This window comes from Anser cygnoides, chromosome 4 (genome assembly GCF_040182565.1).
Source record: "Anser cygnoides isolate HZ-2024a breed goose chromosome 4, Taihu_goose_T2T_genome, whole genome shotgun sequence".
In the NCBI taxonomy this organism is placed as follows: domain Eukaryota; kingdom Metazoa; phylum Chordata; class Aves; order Anseriformes; family Anatidae; genus Anser; species Anser cygnoides.
Genome location: NC_089876.1, coordinates 24,377,002 through 24,395,180, shown reverse-complemented (window position 1 = coordinate 24,395,180; position 18,179 = coordinate 24,377,002). Strand labels below are relative to the sequence as shown.

General features: G+C 35.5%; 1 protein-coding gene across 3 annotated transcripts in view; it reads left to right on the top strand.

Annotated features, from left to right (window-relative positions):
* PDS5A (PDS5 cohesin associated factor A) overlaps positions 1-17,966 on the top strand; it is a 79,070-nt gene extending 61,104 nt beyond the window's left edge. For 2 of the 3 annotated variants that reach the window (XM_048072987.2, XM_066995768.1), the window contains exons 23-34: positions 308-444; positions 1,154-1,277; positions 1,541-1,745; positions 2,233-2,347; positions 5,522-5,654; positions 6,295-6,414; positions 7,486-7,548; positions 10,735-10,880; positions 11,978-12,083; positions 14,648-15,000; positions 16,058-16,208; positions 16,764-17,966. In XM_048072987.2, the coding sequence (XP_047928944.1) occupies positions 308-444; positions 1,154-1,277; positions 1,541-1,745; positions 2,233-2,347; positions 5,522-5,654; positions 6,295-6,414; positions 7,486-7,548; positions 10,735-10,880; positions 11,978-12,083; positions 14,648-15,000; positions 16,058-16,208; positions 16,764-16,799 (1,689 nt within the window). In that variant the 3' untranslated portion in view covers positions 16,800-17,966. The remainder of the gene's footprint in view (positions 1-307; positions 445-1,153; positions 1,278-1,540; positions 1,746-2,232; positions 2,348-5,521; positions 5,655-6,294; positions 6,415-7,485; positions 7,549-10,734; positions 10,881-11,977; positions 12,084-14,647; positions 15,001-16,057; positions 16,209-16,763) is intronic. The other variant, XM_048072988.2, reaches the window with a different exon arrangement.
* The last annotated feature ends 213 nt before the right edge of the window (positions 17,967-18,179 follow it).

Below are 18,179 nucleotides of genomic sequence, written 5' to 3'. Positions count from 1 at the left end.
ATTTTCTTCATTCAACTTCATAGGTCATTTACTGTCAAGCTAAGTGTGGCCATTTCTAGAAATACTTATCTAGTTGGTCTTATTTCTAATCATGTGGCAAGTATCATAGATGCGCTTGTGAGATGATACTGAACAATAGTTGATACTTCCTTCTTCATTCTGTAAATATTTAATGCTTCATTTTGTTCCTTTAAAAATATATCAACTCTAATAAGTCTTTACATATTTCAATTTGACAACAGTAGGTTTTACTGCCTATCAAGTTTAGAAAGTAATTGTGTTTTTTTTCTTTTTCCATTTTTGATAGGTGCAAGCAATTAAGCTTTTGGTACGCTGGCTGTTGGGTATGAAAAACAACCAATCAAAATCTGCAAATTCCACACTCCGGTTATTATCAGCTATGCTTGTCAGTGAAGGAGACTTAACAGAACAGAAACGAATCAGGTCAGATTTTGTTACTTTCAAGCTTCTATCAATTTTGTTGTAGAATTTCAGTGAATACTAACTCCTTTAGAGCTTTTCTAGAATTTTAAGGTGAAGACCATGTTGGATAATTGGGATGATAGAAAATGGATCTGACCGGAGTTTAAAATTTAGAGTGGAATGGCACATAGGAAAAGATACTTGATACTCCCTCTTTCTTGCAATTTACTGATAATCTATCTGAGAACACTGTAGATATCTTGCTAGTAAAGGACCTTCCAGAGACAAAAAGACCTTTAGCAGTTTCTTTGAAAACAATTGGGTGATCAGATTTAACACATTTTAGCAGCTAGGGCAATTTTGGGTGGAGCTTCTTCATTCCAAGTGAGGTTACTTTACACTTCATCTCCATTGAGAGGGTGAGGGAAAGAAAATCTGTGACAAATGCTTTGCTTTGATTTACATAGTGGTATGCAGACAAGAAATTTGACTCTTCTCATTTCACTGTTTCACTGGAATTAAGTTTCTAGGAGGAAGGCAAAGCACCTTATCTTCACAAATTTGGTTGGGTTAATTTAACTCGATCTGAACCTATAGAACTGTGATCTGATCTGACAGAGAAAAATCTTAATTGCTCACTGAATGATCTTGTAAAAAGAAGAAATCATGATATGCAATTAATTTAAGGATAGTTGTGGTTTTCTTTTTTTTCCCCCTCATGTTTGTGCAGTAAATCCGATATGTCTCGACTACGATTAGCTGCTGGCAGTGCAATAATGAAGCTTGCACAGGAACCCTGTTACCATGAAATAATTACCCCAGAACAGTTCCAACTCTGTGCACTTGTCATTAATGTAAGTAACTGCATTTAAATTGAAGTGACTCTTAATTAAATGAGTACAGAGTCCTAACATCTGAGCTTTTGTTGCTGCTAAATTTAGTATTTTTTTATTCCTCACTGCAGCTTTCAAAAGAGTTCTTAAAACTTCAAATATTTACTATGATGCATCTGTTGATATTTTAAAAATATTTCTCCTTATAATTCCAGCTTGATGGATTTTGCTTTTTTTTTAACAAGATTTTTATGGTTGCACTCTTATGTTTTATGTTGTTATAGGATGAGTGCTACCAAGTGAGGCAGATATTTGCCCAGAAACTGCATAAGGCACTTGTGAAATTACTGCTCCCTTTGGAATATATGGCAATCTTTGCTTTGTGTGCCAAAGACCCTGTGAAAGAGAGAAGAGCACATGCCAGACAGTGCTTGCTCAAAAACATCAGTATACGAAGAGAATATATTAAGCAGAATCCTATGGCTAACGGTTAGTATTTCAGTAAAATTGTTAAGAATACAATAGTTGAATACTAAACAAGAAGGAGTAATCATTAAAGTTAAGCAAATTGTTTTTGTAAAGAAATGCTAAGCTTAATTTGTTTTATCATTTTTATATTAAATACATTCAAATTTAAGTGTACTTAGTTTAACATTAGCATTAACAGTAAAATACTTTTCTATACATTTCTGAGAATTATATGTGTAAAATACAGTGCTGTTATTATGGTAGCTGTTTTACTTGAAAAATAAAATTTTGTTTTCTGATGTTTTTATGACCTCTTCCTGAAGTGAGGGCAAATAGTTTTGTAGTAGTAAAACTCATTTGTTTATTTTTAATGATTTACTGGAAGTAAAATTCTCAGCAAAAATAATGCAAGTGTAAGTTTTACATTCTTTTTTTGAAAAAGTAATCCTCTGAAACAGCGTGTCTTGTGATGCATGTGTGTGTGTATGTTTTTTGTTTCTTACTGTAGAAAAGTTGCTATCATTGTTGCCTGAATATGTGGTACCATATATGATTCACTTACTGGCACATGATCCAGATTTCACAAAACCTCAGGATGTTGATCAGCTTCGTGATGTTAAAGAGTAAGTGTCAAATGACTCTAGAATTGTTGTTGCTGAGAATTTCTCTGTGCTTGGAAAAAAATATTAGGGAAAAAACAAGGAACTCTTGTTTTATCAACAGCATTTGGCAAAACTTATCTTGGAAAGGGAGGAAAGCATCAGAAACTGCTTAGCAGTATATTCTGAAAGCCCAAATGGTAACCTCTACGTCACACCTCAGTATACCAGTTTAGTGAATTGTGTGGGCTTCTTTTAAAGTGAAATACTGGTTTTAGATTATTGTATTTGTGCCTAGGAATATCTGTAGAATTTCCCAACAGTAATACTAAGTAATGTCAGCCCAAACGCGTGCGTGTTTGTTGTGTGTGTATATATTATGTATAAATATATATATATATATATATATATACACTTATAAAATACAGAGCTTCCCTAAAACTAAAAAATGTAATGCCAGTGATGCTTGAAGTCCTGCTTCACTGGAAATCCATTATTTTGCTCTGTGCAAACCTACCAGAATTCATACTAAATTTGCTGCTAACTTTCCATGTCCACTGTAAATCTGCAGTACAGCATTAGTAAGTAATGTTGAACGTATTCAGCACAGATTATTTTACACCAGCGTTCCATACAGAAGTTTGTTCTGTGCTTTCTGTACTGTTCCCAGACCTTTTTGTATGCCTCAAACAATCTCTGTGACCTAAAGTATGATTTTTGTCTTCCATAGTGTTTTCTAATGAATTTTTAGAAATTGTTAAATTTACATTTTTAATTGTCGAGGCACACCTCTCCCCCCCCCCAGCCCGTTTGTTTTTGATGTTCTGGTTTTCTCTTGTGTTCCTTTTAGGTGGAACTGTAAGCAATGTTGTTTTGGTACTACAGCAGCATGTATAACAACATACTACAATATTAGAAAATCAATACATTAGCGATTAGCAATACATTTCATTAGAAAAGCAATACATTCTTGGCACAAATCGACCATCCAGTTCACATCTTAATTCATTTTGCACGTTCACCGGTGAGAGGCCAAGTCTGATTCTTTCTTTAAATGAAAAACTTGATTCGTTCTGATTTCTGAGTTACTTGACTCCCACCTGGTCAGAACCTGAAGCCAGGGAAGATTTCTTACCTAATCATCAAGTCTACATTTTGTCCCAGGACTCCCTGTTCTTGGCAACATCTGAAAGCACTCCAATGTGTACTTTACTGTTCTATCCAGAATGTGAGGAACAAGTTCTGATTTGCAGTTGTTGAGTTAATACTTTCTCTGAGAAGTGCTTTCTAGTGCACAGAGCTTTTTTGGATACTCCTTGTGTAGCTCTCTTTTGTTGTCAGACTTCCTCCCTCATGCTTGTCACAGGCTGGCTGAACTAGCCAGAGAGGACTGCTCCAAACAAAGAAATACTCTGTACAGGAATTTTGGCAGGAATACTTCTCTGAAGAGTCTCCTGAGATAAATGCAAAACATTTTTCTCATACAATGTAATACAGAATTTCTTTCAAGAATTCTGAGAGTCGGAGTGTTCACTTTGAAGTGTTGACATAGATGCTTGCAAACTTGTAGAAACAGACTGGCAGTGTGTTTTGCAGTTGTCTCCTCAGTTCATCTTGGGCTTTATATGGCCTAAATACAGTCACATAAAGTAAAAATATACTTAGCAAATTCCTTAGTCATAATCTGTGATACTTATTGAGTCTTTCAAGCTTGTCCTATGGAATTGTTGGTGGGTTTTATTTTTTGTTTGTTGTTTTTTTGAGACAATGTCTCTTCCTTCTGCATTTGTATTCCAAAAACAATGAAATGCATACAGAGAGTGAACATTATTTGTGTGACTGTTCTTCTGGGTGCATACTTTTCTACATTAAATCCTACTTGTTTTGGAAAGGTCTTGTTCAGGTTTGATTTATTTATCTATTGACTTACTGTGGAAATCAAGCTGTTGAAATTAATGTGTGTTAACTGGCATTGTCAGAGTAAAATTCGTCCTCAGTAGCAATCTTTGGACAGAACAGGGTTTTTGAAGAGCTGGTTGGTGTGGCATGGTAACAGTCCTGTGTTTGTCCCATTTAACTTCTTGAGCATAGTGAATAGATGGATGTAAAGGTACCTAATACATTTATTTACTTATCCTTTGTAGCTCTTGGATGCAAGTCAGAAAGTAGTTATCTGATGTTCAATGAAAATGTCTGTTTAAATGTTTTGATAAAGTAGAACCCTCTGAGTTTTTGAGAGAAGTATTCTTTCATCTTGTACATTACACTCTTTAATTTCTATCAGTAAAGAAGATTGGGCCTTTTGTGGACAGGGAATTCTAATGTTTGGTCATCAAGCTTTTCTATTTTTTTTTAAGCCTCTTTTTTTGAAGGTACTTTCTTTTACAGAGAATTAAACTAGCTGCTGGCAAAGTTTGCGCTTCTCAGACCCCACCCGTATGTCTTTCCCAGCTAAGTAGTATTTTACCACATTATGACTGTTGTTGACCCCCTAGCCACTTGCAGGTCTGAAGCTTGATAGCAAACCATAACTTGAACCACATGTGTTTTATATCATAGATTAAAAATTCTTAAAACAAGCATTTAGTCAAAATATAATAGCTTCTCCCTATAAATAAACTAGATTTACAGAAAGAAAGCTGGAAAAGTTAATTCTATCTATAAGGGTTCTTTCTCCTCCCATATTAAGCATCAGCAAGATCTGACCTGTTCACTCAGGATCCTCTAGTACGTGAGTTCCAGTATTCCCATGCAGTGGGCAACCGTCTAGAAGCAGGATAGTTTGTTTAAACCTGTTTTGAGCGTGGTCATGGCACATTGCTGACGGTATCATAGACATAGCCCGAGGTAGTGATTACAGAGTTTCATGAACAAGTTGGTAGCACTAGAATTCTTGTTTCTATTCATATTTGGAAGAGAAAAATGTTGATTGGTTGGGCAGTATTTACAGATAAAATAGAGAAGCACACTAATTTGGCAGGCTTATTCTCAAGAGTACGATTGAAACCCTTAGTATTAAAGGTCTAGACTCTATTTACGTCTTTGGATGTTATGTGTTTATGATATCTTCAAACTGAGTGTGGTTGCTTAAGAAAAAGCTAGTACAGCTGGCAAAAATAAATAATAAGACATTACTGTAAGTGGGAGCTACAGTATAGAAGCTGGAATGTAATTGCTTGTGGTTTTATGGCTTTTTAGGTGCCTGTGGTTCATGCTTGAAGTTTTAATGACAAAGAATGAGAACAATAGCCATGCCTTCATGAAAAAAATGGCAGAAAACATCAAGCTTACCCGAGATGCTCAGTCTCCTGATGAGCCAAAGGCCAATGAAGTAAGAAATGCAATTCAGATAAGTGTTGGGTGATGGGCTAAGGGTTTCACAAGCAGTTGCTGAACAGGATTTGCAGGAAATTTGAAAGCACTAGCTCAGACGTTTTTATTGTCTTTTAGAGAGCGTGTTAATTGTGAGCACTGTCTGTATGTCACCAACCTCCTTCTTTCAGAACCATGTTGACCTTAGCTAGTACACTGTGCCCAGTGAAGTTAATAAACAAAATTTGTTAAATGTTCCTGTTACTGCCCAACTGCTTGTTTTAACTCCAAATGTCTAATTTCCCGACATAAGTATCTTCTGTTGTTGGGGAAATGCTGTAGTATATTGCTACTGTTAAAACTATTAGTTTCCAGCAGAGATGAAAAACCATTTGTGATGATTTGATTAAGAGATTTTATTGTACAGCTTAGGCATGTATAGTTTTACTAGTTTTTATTAAATAGAGAAGCCCACACTTTCATATTATAGTATGAAGAGCCAACAATATGGTTAATGGTGTAATTAAAAAATGTATCCTCAGTGGTGGTAATTTTCACACACAGATTAAAACTTCTTAAAGAACTACATTCTCTGTACACCTGTAGAAACAGTAATTCCTAAAGCATACTTTTATTTTCTTTTTTTTTTTTTCCTTCAGAAACTGTATACAGTATGTGATGTAGCATTGTGTGTAATCAACAGCAAAAGTGCTTTATGCAATGCAGATTCACCAAAGGACCCTGTATTGCCAACCAAATTTTTTACGCAACCTGAAAAGGTAAATTTGTTACTTTAATTTCCACAGTAATAGGGGGAAATAGTTTGATTTTATAATTGAGAGCAGGTTATCTCCATAACATAAAATCACGAGTGGGAAAATGTATACTTTTTATCATCAATAATAATTTTTTTAACACTGGCTGTATCATAAGCTATGTCTCATTAACATAACAAGGTGAGAGCTAATTAGAATATCAACACATTAATAGGTATGGCTAGATCATTTCATTAAAGTATTTTAAAAGTACATCTGAATGAATGGGAATATATGTATATTCTGTCTGTATATCTGAATTAGAATGCAAAGCAGGCAAAAAAAGAAAAAGGGAAAATTTTTGATGTTATCCGTGGTATGTTTGTAGTTGTCAATAACTGTGGCTATTTTGCTTGCTGCACAAGTCAGTCCTCTTATTGCTCAGCAGTAGTCGTAGTGAGTAGAGCTGTACTGTCAGCAATAGCATTATTGTTATTTAAGAGACATACTTTTAAAAAGTGTAAGTGGAACACAAGTAATTGTCCAGACTAGTTTTGATCATACTGAAGAATACATTTCATACTTTTCACTATCACAGACTGTTAACTGCCTTTCCAGAGTCTGTTTAAGCGAAATATAGTTTATTTAATTCTGAAATGGCAGGTGCCGCGGTGACAGGGAGCTGGTGTCTGCTACCTGCAGTGATTCGGATTTGATCTCTCTAAATTATAGCCAGAGTGACAAAGATGACAATTTGTTTAGAGAAAACAGCAACTCTTTTCTTCTCTTTGGACAATAGGGTAGTCATTTTTTCTTCAATTCAAACAATTTATGTCACTTAAGAAAAAAAAAATTATTCCCAACTTCCAAGTATGGCATACTGTCATTCAATAATGCTCACTACAGATCTCCAAAGTACTAGTTTGACCTATCTTTATTAGATTGATTCATTTATCAGTAGAAGGTTGCATAACACAAAAGATCTCTAGCACGTCATATTATCACATTTGAGAAATCAATCATGAATATATAAAAACAACAGCAAGACTGAGAGATCAAACAAACTGATTTTTATTTATTTATTTTTTTACACAGGATTTCTGCAATGACAGGAATTACATTTCAGAAGAGACAAGGGTTCTTCTTTTGACAGGAAAGGTAGCATATTTTGACAAGTTACAATTAATTTGAATATTACTTATGATTTTTAAATGTTCTCTTTAGTTTTATTATAAATCATGAAGTGGACTGCAGTAGTTTAAAAATTGTATAAACACTTCGTGTACAATGATTTAACATTCTTTTATTTGATGGAATAATTAATGCCTGTAATTCCACATATTACTTGTTGAGGACAAAACGTCAAGATTATTACCCTTGCGTAGCCCACCGTCTTGTACTGAGACATAGGTTCTTGATTAACTACAGTTTTGCACATAATTACAGTTTGTTTATTCAGGTAAGTATGGCATAAAGTTATAATTCAGACACTTAACCATGACATTGCTAGCGTTGGAGGTATTAAATATGTAGTCTTAATACTTGTAATATAGCTGTTTAACTATACATGTCTACATCGTTTTGAACAGCTGACTATTTCAGACATAATTTGACTGGTACCTTCACAGGGGAGAGAAAATACCGTGTCTTGCTAGTGGGGAAAAATCACCATAAGCAACAGTTTATTCCATTTTTTCCATCAGCCATCTTTTCTTGGGATTTGAAAACTGTCTTTCTAAGGTTCCATTTAAAGTATGCTGGAATGTTTTTTAATGTAGCTCACAAAACCAGCAGATTTTTTTTCTTAAGCTTAGTGAAACGATGCTGGCTTTTTTTCCTGTTTAAAAAAAAATAATTCCAAGAACAGTATAAATCATATTTCTAATGTAAATTCAATGTGCACTTATTAATTTTCATATTCTCTGTTAAGTGAACAATTAACTGTATTAGTTTTTAAAGTTTTCAGTAAGAGCAGAACTTACTTACGATAATTGTTCATTTTAAGGGTGGAGGCAGATGATCACTCTGTGAATAGCCATATCATTTAAAATTTCTGCTCCTCACACTGTTCTTCATTCTGTACAAAAACTTCTGCTATCAGAGCAGTTCATGTGGGTGAGGTTTGCTAAGCTGGCAGAATCCTGCATCTCCTTGCTTCATGTTCACACTTTGACACCAGCCTGCATGCTATTCAGTGAGCTGGTTGAGCTTGTTACACTGGCAGGAAAATAGGGGCGGGGGGCGCATGTAAATGGTTGTGTGCTCATTTAGCAAGTGTTGGCATTATGTTATGAAGAGAGGAGGCAGGCAGAAGACTATCTTCTCTGTCAGCAGCCAGTACCAGGCTGGTGGTTATATGTCTACTACTGTAATTGTTTCACCTTTGACAACATTCAAATATGATAAAAGAAGCATTTCTGGTTGGTTGTATAAACTTAAAACATTTCTTTTTTCAAGGCATTCAGCAAATTAAGCTAAAACGGTCTTATCTTAAATTAGCAGGATTTTTTAGTTATGTTTTGTTCGTTTCACTCGCTTTCCAGAGTGACCAAAGCAACATGATAAGGCAGGCCTAGCCACTTTCTGCAGTACATTTCCCAGCTTTCGTAACTTTTAATGGGATGGTAGACATCTCTGCCTGTTGGTTTTGATATCTGTTTATGGACTTGCTCACAAATTTATCTGCTCTTATTTTGAACCTACTGATACTATGCTATCACAACCTCTTATAGCAGTATGTGCCGGAAATTCACAACCTGGTGGTTGTGAAGAAGTACTTTCTATTCCCACTTAAACATTTTCTCTCTCATGTGGGTTGCACCAAATACTTCCTACTTTATAAAAATACTGAGTAAATTGAGTAAATAAAACATGTGACAAGAAGAATATGTTAAAGTATGGTATTAGCACTGGGATGATGCAGCTACTGAACATGTCTAAAGTAACAGGCTGTTTTTACAGAGATGTTCCTTTTTTGCTGGCCAGATGTTATCCAGCATTTGTGGTATCTCTTTCCTGCCTCCTCCCTCAGCTTCCACATATGGGAATTAATTTTTCTTGTGAGAATGTGTTAATAAACTAACTTGTTCTCTGAGGAAATGTAAAATTGCACAAAGAATGTGACGTGCCAGTCATGAAAACTTCCTTGACTTCTCTCGAGACAAAAAAAAAAAAAAAACAACAACACACAAACTTCCTACTGCCTTCTCAGCCTGACCAAATCACTCAACAGACAGCAGCTGTAGCAAGATAAAAACATCATTATTGTATCAGAGAACCTCAGTATAGATGGTGTTTTAAGAAACAATACAAGTCAACAGCGTGCCTTGGCAGCCAAAAGGTCTGGCATTGCTAGCTGGTCAAGGGAAGGGATTGTCCTGCTCTGCTCTGGTGCGGCCTCACCTTGAGTAGTGTGTGCAGTTTTGGGTGCCACAAAATAAGAAGGACATAAAACTATTACAGGGTGTCCAAAGGAGGGTTACAAAGATGGTGAAGGGTCCAGAGGGGAAGATGTATGAGGAGCAGCTGAGGTCCCTTGGTTTGTTCAGCCCAGAGCAGAGCAGGCTGAGGGGAGGCCTCATGGCGGCCTGCAGCTCCCTCACGAGGGGAGCGGAGGGGCAGGCGCTGAGCTCTGCTCTCTGGGGACAGCGACAGGACCCGAGGGAACGGCATGGAGCTGGGGCAGAGGAGGCTTAGGTTGGATTATCAGGAAAAGGTTCTTCACCCAGAGGGTGGTCAGGCACTGGGACAGGCTCCCCAGGGCAGTGGTCACAGCACCGAGCCTGCCACAGTTCAAGAAGCATTTGGACAACACTCTCAGAAATAAGGTTTAATTCTTAAGTAGTCCTGTGTGAAACCATGAGTTGGACTCAGTGGGCCTTGTGGATCCCTCCCAGTTCCAGATATTCTCTGATTCTGTACACTTACTTTCTATATAATAAAAATGTATACATTTTCTGCTGTTGCAATTAACTTAGTTCTGCATTATGTTTTGGAAAGCTTTTTCCCAAAGATGTTTTGCTTTGCAAATATAGGATGTTGCTCCATTGTTTCAGTCACCTAGTATTATCTAACCTTCTGCCTTTAGCTGAGTCTTTTCTAACCACTAACCCTTCAAAGCAGGAGGGAGAGCAAAGCAATTGATAAACTGCTGTTAAATGATGAGAAATGAACGTATGATAGACTGCTAGTTAAGTAAAGATGAGATCTGTAGCTCTAAACTGATGGCATCATGACTGATACTGTTAATCCAGAAAAAGTATTCTAAAATATTCAAGGAGATACTTTAAAAATGAAATAAGTATCTGAAGTTCTTGCTTTTAAAATTAAACCGTTTTCTTTTAGCCAAAACCAACTGGTGTATTAGGTACAGTAAACAAACCATTATCTGCAACTGGAAGGAGACCGTATATTAGAACTACAGGATCAGAGACTGGAAGCAATATCAGTGTAAACTCTGAACTGAGCTCTTCTGCAGGAAACAGATCAAGGTACAGGACTTTGAAAGTTCTTTCATCATCTCTTTATTTCATGTTTTCCAGTGTACTTGCATGCTTTAGTACAGGAGTTGATTTGGTTTGCATGCCTGTCTTTGAACAATGAGGATATCTTGCTTTGTCCAGTGTTCATAAATATCAGTAGTTGCCTATAGATAAGATAGCTATATTTGCTTTTTCTTTGTGTTCAATAGATGAAAATTAATTAAAGCGGATAAGGCGTGTCCTGCCTGTAATCACATATAATATAGCAGAAGGGACACTTCTGCAGCTCACACATTTGTGATGTATAAATTGGGATCAATCCTGACTGGTAATAAGTATTTTTTGATGTAGTTGAAATATTCAACTTAATTAAGAATAATAGAAAAGAGCATGCTTAAGAGGACTAGGAGCTCAGTGAAAAGATGTAACACATGATTGTAATAGTCTGTCTTTCTTCCAGTAATAGTTATTTTAATGTGGATCCAGTGCTTTTAAATTTGTCAGAAATCTGGAGAAGCGGATTACACTTTCAAATTTTAAGATCAAGTTTAATTTGTTAGGAAATGATAACTGGTTAAGATATAAGATAAAGGGTTAAAGAAAGCAGAGAAAGTTAACTCTAGCTGCTACATTTCATAAAGCCAAGGGAAAGTATAACTCAGTTCTGAATGTGTTCTGTATGTGTGCGTGATATATGCTGCAGTGATCTTGATTTTTTTTAAAACTATTTTGTTTTTAAAACTCTTGTATGTTTGTGTAAATTAGTCTGAGCATTGCTGGTCTGTGTTTTTCCTCCCTATCCTTTCCAGTATTAGCTTTTTCAATCTGAAACAAGAACACAGTCTTGTTTACAGCACTGTTCTTATGTTTGTGAAAATAATTATATGGCGCTGTGTGTGTGTGATAAGGGACTTGGCTCAGTAACTAGGCAATCCCTTCCAGCCCTTTCAGTCTGGGTGTGAGCATGGAGTGAGGCGAATTCAACTGTATTTTTTTAATTTAGCCTGACTGTGTTGATATTTAAAAAAAAAAAAAAAAGTTGCAGACATTTTTCTTTTCTTGTTGTGTGTGTTTTGGTTTTATTTTGTCTTTGATTATGCTACAAGGGAACAAAGTTCAGATATATCAGAAACTGGGGTCAGTGAAAATGATGAAAATCCTGTGAGAATCATTTCAGTCACACCAGCAAAGACAGAACCTGTGAAAAACAAGGTATGTTTGGGGATTTTATAGACTGTATCTCTATAATTAGCTTGGCATTGGAGGTTTATTCAATATACATCACTGTGGATATTCTCTGAGGAATTGTTAATGTCAGATTTCATTTCATGTAATTGTTTCATTTTCTTAGCACAATGAAAGACCCTTTATTTTCAAAACTACTTTCAAAAATTTAATCCAGAGAAATTAGTAAAGCTCTTGCTCAAAAATAACACAGGAAAAATCAGAAAGTACTTCCTTCTTTTTTTTTTTATAAAATACCTAAAGATCCCCACCTTCATGCTGTTTTTCCAGTAACCAAAGATATTGCCCAGAAAATTTCAAGCGGTCCTCTAGCACGAACATGTAACTCTAAATGTTATTTAAACTTTGAGGATTTTAATGCCTCCTTCCCCTTCTATTAAAGAGAGGTGACCCTGCCTAAATCAAAATGTTTTTTTAACTTATAAAACATGTAACTAGATGAAGTTTAACAAAGGTAGATGTTAAGTCCTGCATCTGGGATAGATTAAAGCCAAGCAACAGTACAACAGGCTGGGATCTGCCTTGCTGGGTCTGCTAAGGACCAGAGAGACCATCACAGTGGCAAACCAGCAGAGCACGAGTCAGCAGCACATCTTGGCAGCCTGAGGGCAAACTGAGTCCTGGGCTGTGTTGGTATGGTCAGCAGATCAAGGGATGTGATTTTTTCCACCGTATTTGATGTTCTTTAGACCACACCTGGAACACCTTAACCTCCCCAGTTCAACACAGACACTGAAAAACTGGAGTCTTTCAAAAGGCCACCAAGATGTTAAAGGCTTGGAGAATTTGTTATATGAAGGAAGGTTCAAGGAACTGGGCTTTTTCAGCCTAGAAGGGAGAAGCCTCTTACCAGCCTTTCAATACCTAGAAGGTATTCACGGAGAAGATGGAGGTTTTCTTAACGCTTCATGGTGACAGGACTAAAGGCCACAGGCAGAAGTTGATTCAGGGGAAATTTCAACTGGATATAAGCAAAAAATGTATACGTTGTGAGGAAAACTAGACACTGGAATGCTCTTAAAGGTTTGGCATGACAAGGGTAGGATGGCAATAAGTAGGATAACCACCTACTTTCAACAGAAGGTTGGACCAGATGATTTCCAGAAGTCACTTCCAAGCTAGATGAGTCTGTGATTCTAAAATCAAAGCAGCTTTCTCAAATAATGTAGGGATATGTAGAGATGGTTCATGCTCTACACATTTTAAGAATTTATGCATCTACTCAGTCTCTTTCAATTAGATGAAATCAGAGTAATAAACAGGTGTTTTGGATTTGCATCATAAAACAAGTTAATTTTTCATGATCTTTTCAAATAAGATCCACATGATATTCACACCTATGAGCTAATGAAGAAGATTTTTTTTTTCTCTAGAAATGTCAACAGTATGATAGTTCCTTTTCTTCTTTTTTCCCCTTTTTAGTACTTCTTTGCCAAAATAGAGCTCTTCTGAAAAGTTAGATAAGAGGCATTTATGAAATAGGTCTGAAATGCTTTCAAGGTTCTTTAAACCTGGCTTTAGTTGAAATTTTCAAGGAGTGGTGATCTGTTACTGTGAATAGCAATTGTAAATGTCTCTTTTGAATCTATTAGAACAATAATAAAGATTACAGAAACTGCAAGACTTATTTAAACATTTATAATAATGGAAGAATATTTAACAAAAAAAAGTCCTTGGTTCAGACACAGCACTTTTAATAGTGAGGCACTCAATTTCAAACACACTTAATTGGTGTGTTTGAAATTGCTAAGTCATCCCAGCTGGACTTCTAATATACCCTTTTCTCTGCTTCTCTTCCTAACTGTTTCATAAGCCAGTGTTCAAATGAAGGTCCAGCATCCAATTGCTTCATCTTTGTTTCCAAGTGAATAGTTTTCTGTGTAGAGACCTACATTGCTACCAGCCTTTCTGTCCTTCACGTACAGACGGCGCTTCACGAAACTGAAACACCTCCATTACTTTGTTCAATTTATTGGGAAAAACATGCATGCAGGCCATACCTATTTAAACTCAACAGAATTAACAGTTTCATATATGACTTGGCCTTAATCCCTTTATTGCCCACAAGCCACGTTTTCTTCTTTTTAATGGTATTTTGTGCTTTAGTATTCTGCACTTCACTGGAGTTTGTGCTCAAAATTTGCATTTATTGAAGTATTTGCTGTACCAACGTCATTATTCCCACTCCTCAGTTCCTTCCTGCATATTAGCAGAGAGGCACTAAAGGAGACTGTCCAGTAAAAACCATCATGGGAGGAGCTGTGATTATTAGTCTTACTATAGTCTCACTTTCAAGCAACTAAAAGATATATCAAGTACAGATATTACCATAACACAGTGTAGAAAATCTCTTTCTGTTTAATGTTATAACCCCATTTAGTAAAACTTTTTACTAGATCTAAGCCTATGTGATATGTTTCTATAAGAATTCTTACTTTGTTTTAGAAACTCATGTTTCTGTCAGACAGAACAGAACAGTTTGAGTTTGCCTCTAGGAATCTTTCTTCACATGAATGATTTTTCTTTTCTAGGAAATTAATTCTGATCAGGCTACACAAGGAAACAGCACTGAACGTGGGAAAAAAAGAACAGCAACGGCATCTGGAACTGAGAATATTCATCAAAAAGCAGAAGAAAAAAATGCAGATGAAACAGGACCATCACTCGCAGCAAAAACCAGGAGAGGGCGTCCACCCAAACCTGAACCTCAGGGTACCACTGCAAAAAATGAGGAAACAAATAAACCACCTGTCAGGGGAAGGAAAAGGGCAGCAGTCAGTCAAGAAAGTCCAGGAAGTTTAGAGGCAGGTAACGCCAAAGCACCAAAACAGCAAGACACAGCAAAAAAGCCAGCAGCAGCACAGAGACAAATTGATCTACAAAGGTAAAAATGAATAAAATTAAAAATACGTTTCAAGGTAGACCGTGAATTATGCATTTATACAATTATAACAGATCTAGCATATTTTAAAGGGCACAACTAAATCACAGTAATTTATAAACGCCATGGTTCATGGTTCAACATAAATATTTATCTTCTGTTTTTTCAATGTAAGTGAAAGGGTAACTAGGATTAGAGGAAACTGAAGTTGTTCTCTCAGAGCAGGACAAATAAGCTGTTTTCACCAAATTTTATTTCTTGAATGTTGCATCTTGGTTTGGCTTACCAGAATTGCTGTGTACAAGAACCAAGAGTTGAGGGTCTTTTAGTGCATTCATTAATAACAGATATACAGGAACGAAAGCTTGAAAACTGACCATCTTCAATGAACAGAATAAATTGAAATTCTAACTAATTATTTTCTGATATTTTGGATCTGATGCTTGTTTAATATTAACAAAATTTTAATATATTAAGTAAATCCACAGCAGAATTTGAAACTGTAATCTAAAAACCAACTCTTGGGTGATGATTTATTTTCTGTCCTCTAATGTTGAAATGTGTTAATGTGATTTCCAATATAACCAAACCACAAATGCAGAAAAAACACTGAGGAAATTTGTTTAGCTGAATCAGATACAATTGTCATTTTAATGAAAAAGTGTCCAAAGTTGTAGAGCGATAAGGGGTAAGGTCAGCAAACCAGCATGCTGGAAGAAATCTCAATTTAATCTAAAGGAAGTATGAATAATTGGACTGATTGATTTCTAGAGAGATTTCGTGAAACTGAAGGTGTTGCAGAGCACCTTGATCAAAAATGAATTACCCTTTTCACAGCAAGATTTGCATACTAGTAAATTGGTCAGTCTTTCAAGAGAATAGTATTTGTGTACTGCCTTGCAATGCTTGTTTTATATGTCAAATTTATTTAAATCTTCATTAAAAAAATTGCTCTATCCATAACCTTACATAAACCCCTCGTATAAGATAGCTTTTATGAAATACGCAATACATCAATGTTTCTTGGAAAAAATACCAAAACGGTGTTAACGTTTTTCAGAAGTCAGGTGCTTGGAAGTGATGGAGATTCACTGTTGGAGATAGACTCAAGTCCAGGATATTCCCAGAATACAATGGATCTTTTTAAGGCCCGTGAGAGCAGCCAGGAAGATACTGAGGATACAGAGATAGCAGAGGGAGACTTCCTTAAGGTGTAGCAGACATCTTACATAGGACGATCCTCTTGTTACTTAAACAACAGAGAATTAAAGAAATTTGTCTTTCATTTCTAGAAGGATGTATATAAAAAATAGTTATGTTTAGTTTTTTTTGCTTTTACGTAGAAACCTACAAGTTAGTGTAAAAAATTCAAAAAAGAAATAATATTGGCTTTTAAATTAAGGCTTATTCTATGAACCTGGGTATTTACATACAGTAAATTAAAACAAGATTATCTTTATTATTCTCTGATTCCAGTGAAAGCTATGAATGAATGTATTTCTGTTTGAGAGAATTTACGGAATTATCATAATTGAACTTGTGTATTTTCAAGTTTATCAGAAAGTTATGCTATACATAAGGAAATTCAGTTGTATTGAATTAATTACATAGTAGTTGAGAAGATAAAAGCTAGAGGTGGAAGAATCACAGTGTAAAGAATGTATAAGCTAAAATGTAAGCAATATAGATAGGATTTTGATTCAGAATCAGTTGTCATTTCCTTGTCCTTACGATTATCTTTTCTTTCCTTCTCTCCCCCCAAAAAGGTAAAAAGAAAACTCACTCGAAAAGGGAGGAAATGAAGGCCAAATAAAGGCATGCTCCAAGCTTCTGCAAAAACTAGGATTCAGAAATTTCCTGTACAGGAACTGAAATTACTTCAAAACACACAGCTTTCAGCTCTGAAAACAGAAGGAAAACTATGCTTCCCTTTCACGTGAAATTAATCCTTCTCAATGGAAATGTAAAGCAGAAACTCTTGAGAAAGAGGCTAAAAGCATCTGTACTTATTTCCCCAGAGACTTTTTTTATGAAAAGTCAATAATTAAGCAAATTGCTTAACACTTGGTTCCAGTTCCTGCATTCTGGAGTTTAAAAGTGTATTTACACCATTAATTTTTCATGCTGCATTTTTTTTTAAAGGAAGTCAGAGGAGGTCCTTACACTGACATTGAAAAATTCATGATCCTAGAGCCAGGTATTCCCATGTTTCACAGAAAAAGTAGAAGTCTACTGAATGGATTTTAAACAAGACTAAAGGAAAAAATTCACGAAAAATTTTTTTTTTGCTTTACTTTTGGAGACTGTTTTATGTATAATTCTTTCTGCCTGCCTACTTTTCTGCAAAAATAAGATGTACAGATTTCAGTTCCCTGCTATGAAAAGTCATGTGGTGGCAATTTTATAAATGTTGCTTTCTGATTTTTATCAGAGTGGGAAAGTAATCACTTAAAATTATTATTAATTCGCAAGTAGACATTTCATTTTTTAATTTTCCCTCCATTTTAGTTTAATATAATTTGCAATAAATGTACATATTGATGTTTGTTTTATAAAAACATATATCACTTTTAAGTGTTTTTACTCCTGCGGTTCTGTTGGAATATTCTAAATTTTAAAGGAGTAAAGACAGTCCAGCATTTGATTTTATAATGTTTGTCACCAGATTTTTATTATTGATGTAAAGAAAAAAAAAATCGATTTTTAAAAATAGTTGGACTTTGGCAGCTTTGTAAGGAAAGTTGGAAATGTTTAGGATTGCTCTCAATTTTAAGCATCGTGCTGATTGGAAGTAAGTCTGTTTTGCATTTTGTCTTCCTGTCCAGGCTCATTTTTTAATGTTTATTTTAGAAGATTGTTGCATCAATATTATGTTTCCTGGCATTGTTCAGCATAGATAAAGTGTACACTTTTATGTACACACGATCATATTTAAGTTTGTTGCATAAAATAAACGCTTCTAGGTGTCATGTGGCAGTCTTCCTTTTTTTTTTCCTTTTTGTAATTTCTCCCTCAAAAAAACAACTTGCTCTGTATCCATGCATGGTCTTGGGTATTCATAGAAATAAGACGTTGAGCGAAGAAGTTGTAATGCAGACAGCTATGTAGTTAAAAACATACGTTTTGAGGTGAAATTATGGTAGTTATCTTGTAAAGTTGCATGGGAAGAAGGGGCTCGGTCT